The 14,295-nt window shown below is 37.9% G+C and overlaps 1 protein-coding gene across 4 annotated transcripts in view; it reads right to left on the bottom strand.

The window, feature by feature from the left end:
* NPAS3 (neuronal PAS domain protein 3) overlaps nucleotides 1-14,295 on the bottom strand; it is a 632,661-nt gene that overhangs the window by 34,924 nt on the left and 583,442 nt on the right. For all 4 annotated transcript variants that reach the window (XM_068946425.1, XM_068946424.1, XM_068946426.1 and 1 more), the window contains one exon: nucleotides 1,990-2,183. In XM_068946425.1, the coding sequence (XP_068802526.1) occupies nucleotides 1,990-2,183 (194 nt within the window). The remainder of the gene's footprint in view (nucleotides 1-1,989; nucleotides 2,184-14,295) is intronic.

Here is a 14,295-nt window from a genome sequence, read left to right as displayed (position 1 = left end):
AAATGCCAAATCGATGGCAGAGAATGTGTAAATCTTTCTAATACAGCCCAACAAATTCATATCATACTTGACCTGATAGAATAGTTCATTCTTTATAGTCCGTTGATTCTTGGCTTTTTTGTTGAGCCTGCCAACAAAGGTAACAATAAGCGGGGGTGATTTTGTTGAAAGATAATCTATCCATTAGGAACTGGACAGATACCACCAACTGATTTTGCAGAGGCCTTTGAAGAGCTCTACAGTGGAAACGACTTTTCATTACTACCAACGTAGGTCACAGTCAAATCAAAGACTAAGGCCCAAAGTTCTGATTACATTCTACTCCTAATCCCCTGAATTTTTCACTAACTGTGCTAGGTTATACATAATCTAGAAACTTGTTTGGTAGAGTCACGCACAAAAACTGAGTTCAAACTTTAATACTACTATCAACTCTCTTTGTAACCTTGTGCAAATCACTTTCTACGGATCAATTTTTCCAACCTGAAAATAACATCTTCTCTGTTTATAAAATGCTTTATAGTTTAGATGAAATGCTCTAATAGCCAAATAATATTACTAATATTTATAGGAGTTTAGCAACATGGCTGTAAAGATAACTTTGCAATTGAAACCTAAGATTATTTTAAGTGGTTTAAGGCCCTGACTCAACAAAGCACTTGAGTTTATCCTTCTCTATGTACGCTATGCCATGGCTGCTGTCACATGAAAAGATTGCATTAGTCAGCTTGGTTGTTGCACTTTTTGATGACAGGTCCTCTTGACAAAATCTGTTTTGGAAGGCGTTACCTCCTCTCTTCCTTTCCAACTTTCCCCCATACCTCAGGCTTCTGCCCGCAGACCCAAAGTTCTTTATAAATCACATTCTTCCCAAATCTTCACTGTTCCCTTCACTTTGCTCAGGATACTTACTCCTTAGCTTTTACTTGTAGTTGTCAGCACCCTGAGGACACAAATAGACCTCACTGCCACCTCCCCGGAGCCTCCCCTCACGCTGTCCAGATGCAGGACCCCACTTCAGCCCAGCCTGGGGCCATCAGGTGATGCCACAGCAGTGCCTGTCTCCAGCCCCACCTTGACCCTGCCCCTCCCTGGCCACTGCCCCCTCTGACCCTGACTGTGACCCATGGGTCTGGCCTGGCCTCAGCCTGTCCCCTCAGTGGTGTCTGATGCCCGGGGCTGGGGCTGCCTCTGGCTGCAGGTGCTGGGATGGGCCCTGGCTGCAAGGCCTGGTCCTGCCCCCATGGGGAGCCCTTGCCGATACCACCTCTCATCCCCTAGGGAGCAGCTGGCTATCACTGCTCTTTGACAGCAGTTCACATTAAATCCTAATAAGTGTTGTTTCCTATCTTATACCTTTCTAAATCACTTGTCCTTATCACATCCATCATAGCTGCCACTCAAATACCTTCTCATCACGTACTCCCATTTCACTCCTGTCTTTCCCAGTATGCCCTTGACCAATTTTATTCTTCATTTTCCTATCTCTTACTGCAACAGATCCCAGCACTCTAGCCTACCACCTAGGCCATCTGTGCTATCATTGCATTAAACACGATGTCTTCTGCAAATTAGTTCAAAAATGGAAGACTTTAGAACTTCAAATAATAAGGGGAGAAGAAGGATTTTAGTTATAATAGGATAGCCATACAGGTCAGACCAGTGGTCTGTCTAGTCCTATATCTTTTCTCTGACAGGGACCAGCAATCGATGTTGATTCTAAAAAAACAAGGAAAGCTTGGAGAGATCCTTCCTGGCCTACCTTCTCTATTTCAGTAAGATGTCATGTAAATTGTATTTTTAAATGTATTTGTAACCTCTCAGAAGGTAATGGCACTGAAGATGATGATGATGAGAGGGAATTCAGTGCTTTCATATAGCATCAGATTGACATTACAGGAATCACACATCTCAACACTTTCTACTCAGCCCATGGGACATAGAATACACACAGCTACAAGAAATAAAAAAATGAGCTAAAAACTGTACCTATTTTCACAGTAAATGATATTGAGGTCCATATTCACTCGAGTGACAAACATGTGGCAGTCAATCCTGACTTCATTGATCGTTGGAGGTGGCAAAGCATGAGCAACAACAACAAGTCCCATGATCTGGCTTGGTACTGTTCGTCCATGGGACAGTGACACTCTCAGACGCAACCGGCCTGTTATATGAATCACCTGGAAAATAAAAACAATAAAAGAAATCCCAGTGAATTCTGGATACAACTGTGACATCATTTTCTTTTAAAGAGTAGCAATATTATTCCCTGTAGTACTATTTTTGGCTGCATTAAGTGGTTTAAGTAACTGCCAGCATTAGTATTAAGCTTACTAATATTGACTGTCAGCATGTTCTATATGTCCTCATGGCAAAAAAGAAGAGAAGAACATAACAGAGAAATATCTTATATTTCTCAAATAAACAGTCAGAATGCCCGTGCTACTGATTTTTGTTGTGGTCATTGTTATAGAAAGAAACAAACTTAAAAAAAAAAAATCAACAAAAGAAGAGACAGAAGGGGAGAAAACTGAAATAATGAATGTAGAATGGGAGCACTAATTTGATAACATTGGGAGATTAAATATGAGATAAAAAGATCAGCAGTTTTGAGACTTTTCCAGAAAAGATTTAATTGAACTAGTCATCTACATCATACAGACACTACTGATAGCCTTGAATTACATCTTTGCGGTTGGCAATTCAAGAAGCAAGAGCTCACAAGCGATCAATGAGCTCAGTTGCAGAATGGTCTTCCTGCATACACAGCAAGCATTTTTAGAGCTGGTAGACAAGCAATGTCTTTGCTTAATGCACTAACAAACACATGTGAACAACTTCGGAGGCTGACAGTTTCTTTCCCTAGTCACAAGATAATCACTAGTCAGAAGAAGCACAGGAGATCCAGTCGCTCCACTGGAGAATGAAACTCAAAAAATGCTGCCTGGAATGGAATAATTTGAAACTCTGGGAAAAGAATAACCCACCACTTCCAGTTTCACTCCCTCAGGATTTCTATTATGGAACAATAAAGGGGTTGGGTTTTTTTTTTTTTTCCCCCCCAATGAAAGACTATAAATATAGCACCAATGCCAGATACTGAACTGGCAATGGAAACTGCAGTCCTGCACTTAGGAGTAAGAGAGGCATAAGAACTGACAATAAATACTCCCCTAGATTTTTTACCCTCACAGTGTGTTCCAACATCAACACGAAGAGAAGGATTACAGGACATAGAGATCACTTCTCTGGGATTCACTGCGCTCCCAGACTTTCTACTCAGAGGTCAATGGTTAGTAGCTGGTTGGTACCAAGTGCACTGGAAGAGGTGACAGAGATGTGATGCAGTTATGCATCCATTGACACTATCTCACAAAGACAATAGCCAAAACCCTTTGGTCACTTCTGATCTGAGACTGATTGTTAATAGAAAGTGAGAAGAAACTCCATCTTTCATTAAGACTGCATACCACAAAGTACATCCAAATTCAAATCTAATTCATGCTAGCAGATCTGTGATCTAAGCCTCGAAGTTTGTAGGTATTTTTTTTTTTTGTTTCCAACCGAATCATTAAAATATCTCTTCACTATTTTACATTTGCATTCCAGTCAGTATGGTGAATCTGAAAGAGCAAAGTGATTATCTGCTATGTTTGTCCATTTCTGACGCAGATTTCTGACCACCCACATTTGAAGTAATTATTGCCTGAACTCACACTTAATGCACCTTCCAAAGGCAAACTATTCTATGAATATCTGAAGAAGTTCCTAAAGGCAAGGATGCAAAAACACCATTTCAAACACACTTTTTTAATTTTTAATTTTTTTTTTCCCCAAGACCTCATTAACTAATGAAGAAATAGCTAAAAGAAATAGGATTAACTTCACAGGAGGGGCAGTAATAGTATATTTTGTTCCTTCTAGCTAGGCTTACATATACATATGCTTTTTGTCATTATCTGTCTCTTATCATGCAGCTTTAGCTTACTGCAAAAACACAGATCTGTAAATGCTTACAAAAATGCTGATGGATAACTAGTAATAACGTGAAAAAATAATCTTATGTTGAAAGTGCTATGGAAAAGCATCGTTGCTCGGTTGCTTTTTTTAAAAGATTCCTTATGCTAATATTTGAAGTTGGCATTATCACTTGGGGGATTTTTAAGATACGCCATACCTAAAATCAGTTTTTCCTCTTCCTTGTATTTTTTCAACCCTCAATGTTATTTGAAGCAAAATATCAACTTGGTTTGTTTTTGAACAACTGTCTATTCAATCAGTACCTCACTTCTTTCTGATTCCTCAGCTGTAATACACTTCAGAAGTAGTATTACCTAAGAGATGGCTCCAAACATACCAGAACCACCATATTTTAGCACTGTTGAATTTCAAGAAAGTTTGCTTCCAGATTCAAATTATTTAGCTTGTTTCTAGTTTTATCATGGATTAAAACATGTCCTAAATCTCTATGTGCATTCAAATTCTAGGGGTCAGCTCTCAATCGCATTTTGATTCTAGGTACACTGGGAAATATACTGCCCATCAGTTCCAGTGTGTGTGCATCTCTAAAGAGACAAGACTTTCACACCTCAAATCCCTTTCTATGACAACATTAGTGAAACCCACTGAGTGGGAAATCTAATTGGTAGTAAAAAAACAATTCTAGCTGTCATGACCTTGTCCACATTGCAAATATTGCTACTTTCAACACTAGTTCATTTGAACTGGGATTAGGGGTGGTAGGAATTATAGGGTCAATTATCTGCAGTCGCTAAAATTAATCTCTTTATAATTCAATCCCATAGCACTTGTCTATCACCTCCTAAAGCAGTATTATGACTTTAATGAAACTAAGTCTTAACCATAAAATGTTTCATGAAGGACAGCACTCAGGTTCAGAAATAAATATTTGACAAATATTAGCTAGGAAAATTCTGAAAATCAAAAGGAAATGCAGTTCTTCTGTGCAATTTTCTTTATAAATGCTTTCTTCCGAGAAGTGTGCAACAGTCCAAATCCATCTTTAAATTATAACTGACTTATTTCTAATAAAGCTATATGAATAGATTGTCACACTGAGATGTCATAGTAAGAGAAGATAGGCATACTGTATTCTGCCCATCATAAAAAGGTTGTGTTTATGCTACACTCTTGAGATATAAAGCTTCTGATGAACCTTGTATGTCAGGAGCTGTACAAATTTCCACAGCATTTCTCAGTGCACCTCCTAAATGAACAGGGTGCACTGAAACTGGTGGCAAGATTCCTTTTGTACTTTGATAGAGCTAGGCTGGGTTAACAGTTCAGAGACTTTTTGGCTTACATACTACTGGCAGATGTTGCAAACTGTTTGATGATTTCATGATATAGAAGCAGAGGGAAATGTTGTGATCATGACAACCTTTGTGACTTGATTTGAAACAGGATTTGACATAGACCATTCCAGTCTGACCTATAGTTGTATAAAATTTGTATTTGAGTAGGTCGGTGGAAGAACCAAAAAGCATTTCATAACAATAAAACCGTTAACACTGTGAAATGAGTACAAGACATACACTGCTGTAAAGATGTCAAGCTGAAGCAAAACAAATACTATAGAAATCTTCTGTACTGTTTAGCTGCTTTGTTAAAAATTCTAAATCAACCGTTCCTGACATTCCAATATTGGAGAAAAATCATTATTTTCCTTTTATTTTTAACTGATTCAAAAAAGGATTTGCAAAATATTGTAAGTACATGTAAACACAGTTTATGGTGAGTGTGGGAGTGTTAACAAGCCACATTACTTGGACAAAATAGAATTCTTTTCTCAGCCATATGCTCTCTTTAGTCATCTGTTAGTGATAAGCACTTAGATGGGCTCTACTAATGTCTACTCATTATAAAAAAGCACATCACAAAGACCTTGATAAAACCTTCCCTCTGCCATTACTTAAGGAAAGGAAAGCCCAGCAACTGGAAAACACATCTGGAATCTGTTCAGCATCCTTTAAAGCTAAATCTCACCTCTGGAGATGGAAGTATTTTCTTTATCAAAAGACATCTTTAAATATTACGTCTATTGTTTTTCACATATATGTGATGTAAGACTAAGGAGTAATAAAAACCTGCAGGCATGAAAAATCTGTGAATTTCACCTTTCAGCTGCCTCTGTGTTTTTTTCAAAACTTAGAATTCCACTAGAAAGAAATTTCTAGACTATTTTTTTTCCTCTGTAAATCACTATGCCAACTTGTTACGGGACTAAATTGCACATTGCAGCAGTGGCAGAAGTGCCCCTCCAACTTATTTCTCTTAATGATGTAATAAATCTGAAGCCTTTAAGTTACTGCTTACACATAAATTTTGTCATGTATGAAAGCATCCCAATGTAATTTGTGTGCCTAGATATGTATTTAGACATCTTATGAACAACTCACACATACATTTATCCCCTATTGCAGAAACAATTGTTTCCACATGGATTTATACATTTGTTTTGGTCTCTCGAAGGTGTTATTTTCAATTTTCCAAAATCAACACCTCTATCTTTAAAAGGTACTTAATTTGCTCTGCTAAAATTATCTGAAAAAATATTTTACAATTTGTTGCCATCTTCTCACATTTTTCTTATAAACAGTTGTATATGTATTCATACAAAGATACAAGGACATGCATCTCAAAGCCAGTCCATGAACCTAGAGAGATGCATCTGTTTTAACACTGCACAAGGTAAATGGGTTCCAATGTGGTTTCAAGGTGGCTTCTAAGCTAAGAACAGACATTTGGAAATAGGCTTTCTTCCAGATTTTTGAAGGAAAACAGAGACCACTGCAGTATCTGGAGTTCACATAAGGATATCCTTAGGAGTCTCCTTTTCTGACCTCAAAATATATCCATGCCTATAACCCTAAACTTCAGTAAAGGTTTCTTTATATACCCCAGTTCTTTCATTTTCTCCTTGTATGCCACAGTAGTCACGAGAATGTTTCTATCTGCGGATATTATCTCCTGGTCAGAAGTCATTTACCTCTGGGTTTCCACTGCTTCACCCTGAGTGAGGCCAGAAGTCTGCTCTCCCAGTCTTTGAGAAAGCTTTAGGAAAATAGGTAACCTGCCTACCCTACAATGCAGCAGCAGCAGGGATCAAAGAGGTCCAGTAAGCCCTTGCGTTTCCAGTTCCAATAACACGTTAGCGTCCCATTCTCAGATCAACTGGATTTCTATACACGCTACGCTGTTCCTAACAGGAGCCCCCACGGAACATGGTGCTGAAAAGAAGTAAGCTGCTACAGCTGCGATATGCTGGATTATCCACATGTTCAGCAACTCTCATGTGTCCCAGATGCATCCAACTCACTGTGTACACACAGATCAATTCTATATCACATGTACAATTAGTTTACGCACACAGGACAAACTTCCAGTGTAAACCATGTAAAGTAGCTTGCATAGGCCCAATGGCCTTTCTTGGTGATTTCTGCATATCTGGAAACCTGATCAATCACCCCTCAGATAAATAAGCAGCAGGGCTTGCAGATATATGCTTCTCTTCTATTAGTGTTATATTTAGTCTTTCCCTCTGATAACCACCTTTTCATCATTCCCCTTCTTAACTTCACCCTCTCCAACTTCATAAGTATCACCTACTTTTTCCCTCAGATGACATACCTACTTTCAGTCACAGTAGCTGTTCTCAACTCCTGTTTAGTTCAGAAGTTTGCTGCTTTAATTGTAGACTTGAAGTGCTTGTATGCCCAAAAGTTTGGTTTTTTTCTAACTAACTATAGTATTTCATCTAACACAAGATACTGCTTCTACACACAAACCTTGTCCTATTATATCAAGCCTGCATCAGAAAAAAGGAAACTACTAGCTAGGTTCAGCTGTCAGTGGGTCGTTCTGAATCACGGTGCTTCAGAACAAAAGGCTAGGCAGTAATCTCTGAAGCTTAAGGCACAGCTTGGTAAGTATAACGCAGTCAGTCTTAATGCGTTTCAGTTACCAGATATTTTCTGAACCTTATTCACCACCGTTAGAGTTGTGGTCTTGAGCACCCATTCAAAGACTGCAAGTCTGATTTCAAGGAGGGCCAACATTCTTAACACATACGTAGTTCCAAGGTCAATAGCCTCTTTTCCATCCGCAAGCACATTTCAAGTCCTCTCAAACACACCTGCAAAAGCCAGTCTGGAAATGGAAAGGGTATTTACACTTGAACAGCATATTCGGACTCATGATATGTTTTACTGTTAAAAAGTCAATACTAGTTTGTGCACACCTTTTAGGCTTTTTCCCCCAATGTTACTCTCTCCAAAGAATAAGATTCAAAGAGCTACTTTCCCGCTTAGACAGTCAGAAGCAGAATTCAGGTGCCTAAGTTCTAAGAAAGCAATTACAAAAGTGCATCATTATGACACCCCAAACTCATTGGATGCTTAAAGAAAAGCATCAAATGAGAAAAACTCTGGCCTGGCATGCTCAGTTCACAGCCACTTTCATTCAAGTACAGCACAGGAAACAACTGTTTTTTTTGCATAAAAGTCAGCATTTTGAGCACTCGTCCAAGAAGGTACTTGAATGCCTAATTCCAACTCTTCCTCAGCCTCAGGAGGCAGAAACTCCTATCTCCCATTTGTAACAACTAGATGGTAAACTGCTGGGGATGGAATGGGGACAACTTTCTAACTCTCCAAAAAGTGAAGTCAAACCAAGAACCCAACATTGCCCACCTTACCTCTATCTTATGAAGCTTGCTAATCTGGAAGTGGTCAGGTAGGGTTATAGGCTACAGCTTCTCTGTGGGAGTAAAGGGGGATTGGTGTGTAATAAACAATTCCTAAAGCTGCCATTCAAAAAAAGGATCTTCTGAAAGTGTGCAATAGCTTGCTTTTTAAAGAGTCATCATATCTTAACAGTCAGGGAATGAACAGCAGACCACAGGTAGCTTGAGAATAATTAATAAAAATATATTTGCTATCAACATTTTAGACAGCACTAGATTAACATTACGAGACCCTTATTTTAGGTCTGATTTTTCATTCCATTCTGTAACAGCAATCTCCATTTTGTTATTCAGGGTAATACATTAGCAGTTATTGTTTAGTATAGTAAAAAATAGTATCATGCAGAGCATATTGACACATACATATCTTTATCACGATGACTGTTGTCACATGAGAATTCTGATGTCCAGTCTTGCAACGACAATCTTTGTGGCAGTAAAAGCTGCAAGACCTCCATTCAAAAGCATATTCAGCTCACTTATGAAAATTTGACTTTTTTTTCATTGTAAAATATGTTATCATTCCTTCTTTTCCTTTGTTGTGATTTTTTTTTTTATTAATTGGAACAGATTAGCAACCTGCTTTTTTCTAAATAAAAGATGATGTACAGCTGACATTCCTGACATCAGCCTCATAGCATAAGCACAATAAATATTGTGTTGAGCCATCATACATCATAATGTTTCATTTATTTTGCTTTATAAAATTGCAATGGTGTCCATTTTCATAATCAGCTCCCTAAATAGGAGCTTCATACATTCTATATTAAACAGTATTATTTAATATATGCATAGTGTTGGTAATTCAACATGCCAGGTTTTATTTTAATACTTCTGAACCCTTTTCCTTTTACGATGTCTTAACAACTCAATCTATCAACAGTGCATTATTTTTTCATAATCCAAAACCTACAAGTACTTGAAGACCACCAACATTACAAAAAAGGAAAGAGAAGAAACTAAAAATGAAATCACCACTGCATCCTGAAAAAGTAGCCATAAAAATTGGTTTTATAAAGGAATAGTTTTTGAAGTAATTGGCACAAAGACAGTTCTAGCGCAGATTGCTGCAAGAGCGCTCTTGGCAAGAACATCATAAGCACTAGCAAAACTTTAATATACTCAAGCAGCCAAATACAAACTGACACCAGGAACCCAAGTGTGGCAACAAACAGGAAAAAATAAAGTATCTCAATTTAATACAAACCTACATACAAAGGGATCAATTTTTACAATTCAGGGTTTAGCATACAGTACAGCTGTCTTCAGAGTGAATATAGAGTAGCTATACATAAGAAATTAGAATTATCAATTCGGGGGAATTTCTCAAGAGTCCTTTTGATATGTAATACAGCAAATATAATGACTAAGAAACCAGACATCAATGCATTAAATGAGATCAGGTTGAGATCTATTTAGAAAAGACAGGTTTAAGCTGGAAGAAGAATCTCTTTGATATGACCTCCAGAGCAGACCATTTGCAGAAGGATTCAAGATGAGCAGATTTACCCTTGCATATCCACTAGCTTCGCAGCTGCTTTTAAATATAAACTCTAAAACATTTAATATTGAGTTATTACAGAATTAAGCCTATATAGTAAAAAGATTAAGAACCTAGCATTTGCCTGTACTTCTGGCAAACCTTATAAATGAATTTGTATATTGAATTTGTAAGAATAAATGAAACATAGTTAATTTAAAACCTAGCTAACTAACTAATTTCTAAAAGATCTATTATAGTATCTGACTATTGCTAGTCTAAGGGATCTGGAATGCCTCAGTTTTTTGCAGTCTGCGTCCCCGATTTATGGACAATACTTATTTAACCCTGAAACTCAGAAGATAGCTCCACTTTAACAGATTTTCCACTGCAAATCCCTTGGTGTTCAAATGTGTTGCAATTTTTTTTCTCAGGGAATGTTTGAAGTCCCCTTTAAAAATAATGCCTTGAGGATATTTTTTCCTTAATACCATTTAAAGAAAGTTGAAAGCATTTAGCTACTGAAGTGTGCAGCGTTCTAATGAAGGAATTGTCAACCCTGCCCATGAGCAAACTCTCTCCCGGAGCTCGCTCTTCCTGAATTCTGGTGCTCCTGTTAGCATCAAAAATTAAACCTGGAAAAAGGACTTTTGTTGCATCTATTCCACTGCTGAAGTTTATCAGAGTATCTGGGGGTGGCAGGAACTGGCTACATCATTCTGCAACTGAAAGATGCTGGGAAGATTTTTTTGGTTTTTTTAAGCTTAGCCCAAATTGTGTATGTCAGGACACCTAAGTCTTATTTCACTAAAGATAACCAATAATAAATATTCTTCAGATGTAGCGTCTTTGTTCCTATCATTGGAAGGAGAAAAAATGGTTTTTTTTTTTTTTTTTTACTGTTTTATTTGAAGTAGTTCATAGCAGCCCAACAATTACCTTAGGTGATTCTCTGCACAGTGAGCAAGGACTAGATAAAACAAAAATATCTGATATTAATGCATTTTCCCTCAACACAAAGAAAAAATACAGAACGTGCTGTTGTCTGTAAAGACAAAAATGGATTCCCCAACTTTATCTTGATGAAGACAGAAATGTTTATGTTCTATCTCAAGGTTTCTGCCTACAGTTGGAACCCCAAAACGGGTTATGAAGAGATTCAAGAAAAAACCATATTTGCCTTTCTTTATTTTGTGGCTAAATAGGTGGAAAGGACTGAGGTTTTGTGATGGTAAAACAGGGGCACACTGTGAAAAAGGTTGAAAATTACTGTTCTAATTCCTTTATACTGAGGTTTCTTGGCTTGTGCAGAGGTGTCTGGCACAGGTTCTTATACAGACAAGCAACCCTTCTGTTTGTTTTAATGCTCACCTGGTTTCTCCTAGCATGGCACAATTTCCACTGGCTACATATAAACACACTAGTCGTACTGGAAGGAGATCTTAGGCAACAGAATGTGAGCTTTGTGGCAGAACTGTGGTAAGGACAAAAGTGGAGATGAGCAAAAGAGATGAAATTTTCCCCAACTATCAGCACACTCCCTCCCTTCCCCCCCCCCCCCCATCAATGACTTTTACATGAATCTAAATTGTAGATTTTTGACTCAAAAGCGGAAAACATATAGCAAAGTACAGGAGATGATTTGATGAAAAAACACAACTGTGAATTTCAGAAAAGCTGCTATAGGTGGCTAGTAATGCCTCCACATCCAGATGGTGAAAAGGAATGATCACAGGATGGGAGTCCAGAGCCCTCCGGCATGTCTGCCAATATCCGGTCTCAGTAGTTCTCTGATTATGCACAGTAATGTATTTGAACAGTTTTAAAGAGGTCTCAAATGGTCCTGACAAAGAAAGTAGATGACATTCAAACTGCAAGCCCTGAGCCCATAGGTGAGGCCTGGCTTTACAGAGAGTCTGCCTGTAGGGGAAGGCTAAGTCACACCACAAGAACCCTTTCTGAGAAGGATCAGTGTATTCTTAAGAACAGCTGAAGCAGGCCAAACCGAAGGCTTGCCTAGTTCTATGTCCTTTCTCTCAGAATAACACATGACTAAGGGAGAGTATCAAACTAGGCAAGCATATAATGACATTTCCCTTGTATGCTTTCTCAGGGCTTTCTGAATTAAAGGTGATATGTTTGTCTTCTAAGTTTTTGGTGTTCCTAGTATCCTGTGGCAATGAGTTTCACTGCCAAATATGCACTGTGTAAGCACCTCCTTCTGCTTGTTCAGAATTTGCCATTTACTCCTTTAATTTTATTCCCCACATCACATAATGAGGTACTGCAGATAATTTTATCCTGTTCACTTTCTTTTTGCCACTGATGTTTTCTACCATGAGCCTCCTTAGTCATCTTTCTTCCAAGCTGAAGCTCCCAGGCCTATTCAGCTGTTCCATGACTTTGATCAGTATTGTCACTTTTTTGCTGTTCTACTCTCTTCTATTTGAGATGAGGTAGGATAACAAGTGCACAGGTATTCAAGACAAAGGCACAGAAGTGATTCGTACAGTGGTACAATGACATTTTCTGTTTTGCTTTCTATTTCTTTCCTAATAGTACCTAGTGCTGTTGTTTACTTTCTGACCACTACTGAGCACTGAGCTGACGTTTTCATAGAACTACCTATTATAACTCCAAAATATCTTTTCTGAGCAGTAACAGATACTTGAGAGCCCATCACTGCATATATAAAGGCAGAATTGTTTTTTCCCTAGGTGTATTACTTTACATTTCCCTGAACTGAATTTCATCTGCTATTTTATAGCCCTTTCACACAGTATCATGAAGTTCTTGTGCTACTCTTCACAGTATACTTTCATTTTTACAGTCCCATAAGCTCTGTTACTTTTCTGTTCACTCTCTTTTCCATTTAATTTATGAATATGTTGAGAACCACAGGCACCAGAACAGAGGTTTCTGTGAAAAAGCACTATTGACTTCTCAAACTGAGAAAACTGACCATTTAATTTTCATGTGAGGAACCTCCCTCTCTACTGACAGCTTTATTCATTTCAGATTTTTGGTCAAGTAGCACGATGGCATCCTTTCGGATATTCAGTTACACGCTATTAATTGGAGATCCCCTCTATATATGCTAGCTAGCTCCCTCAGAAAGCTTTGCAAAAGACTTTGACTTTTCTTTGACATATTGTATTTATCCAGATGTCTATTGCTTCTATTTCTTTTACAGTTTCTTGCTAAGGCTGTTCAGTAGAAACGTTCTAGGTTATGAGCTGAACCTCTGCATTTTCTCAATCTAACTAGGGAGGAAACTTTTCTAGAGGATCTGCCCACTCTGCATCTCCCAGTTACTGCCTGGGTAGATAGATCTCTGCCTGCAGAATCCAGCATTGTGGCTGGCCTCCATTCCATGGAGAGAAATATGGCAAAGTAGACTTTTTTTTTTTTTTTTTTAAATGAATCACATAGCAATTCAATATAACAACAAGAATTAAAAGTTTGGGAAGCGGCTCAGTTTACCAGACAACAAACCATCACTTCTCTGGTTTTTCATTTTTTTTCCATGTATCAGATGGAGGAAATAATATTCAAAATAGATATACAAAAAAAAAATACTCAATGGAATAATGGCATAGCCACAGGTAGTATAAGCACATTTGTACTATGCGGCAAGGAAGGCTTTGCTTACTGTTTTTTGTACCAAGCACAGCAAGTTAAAAAGGAGACAGTAGAAGACATATCTGCTGAAACAAATTTCTTGTATGATTTTCTGCAAAACATTATGACTCTCAGCCCTAGCTTCTTCTCTAAAATGAGAATGATTACACCAACTTATTTCACACAGTTCTGTCAGATGCAATAAGATAATGCTGATAAGCTGATAGAGCCACACAAACTGTATGTTCAGTTGCAGTGATAGAAATAAGTCATATCTGTTTGGATCTTAAGCTAGAGTTCCTTTTCATAGACATATGATCTGTAAGCCCACAGTGCCATCCTGTGCTTCTCTAAACTTTTGAAGAATATGAAAATATAAACTTTCAATCAAATTGAGTTTGCCCAGAAATATTCAGTGATGAGATAT

The sequence above is a fragment of the Struthio camelus genome, chromosome 5 (assembly GCF_040807025.1).
Source record: "Struthio camelus isolate bStrCam1 chromosome 5, bStrCam1.hap1, whole genome shotgun sequence".
Lineage (NCBI taxonomy): Eukaryota > Metazoa > Chordata > Aves > Struthioniformes > Struthionidae > Struthio > Struthio camelus.
This window is presented reverse-complemented; position numbering and strand designations above follow the sequence as displayed.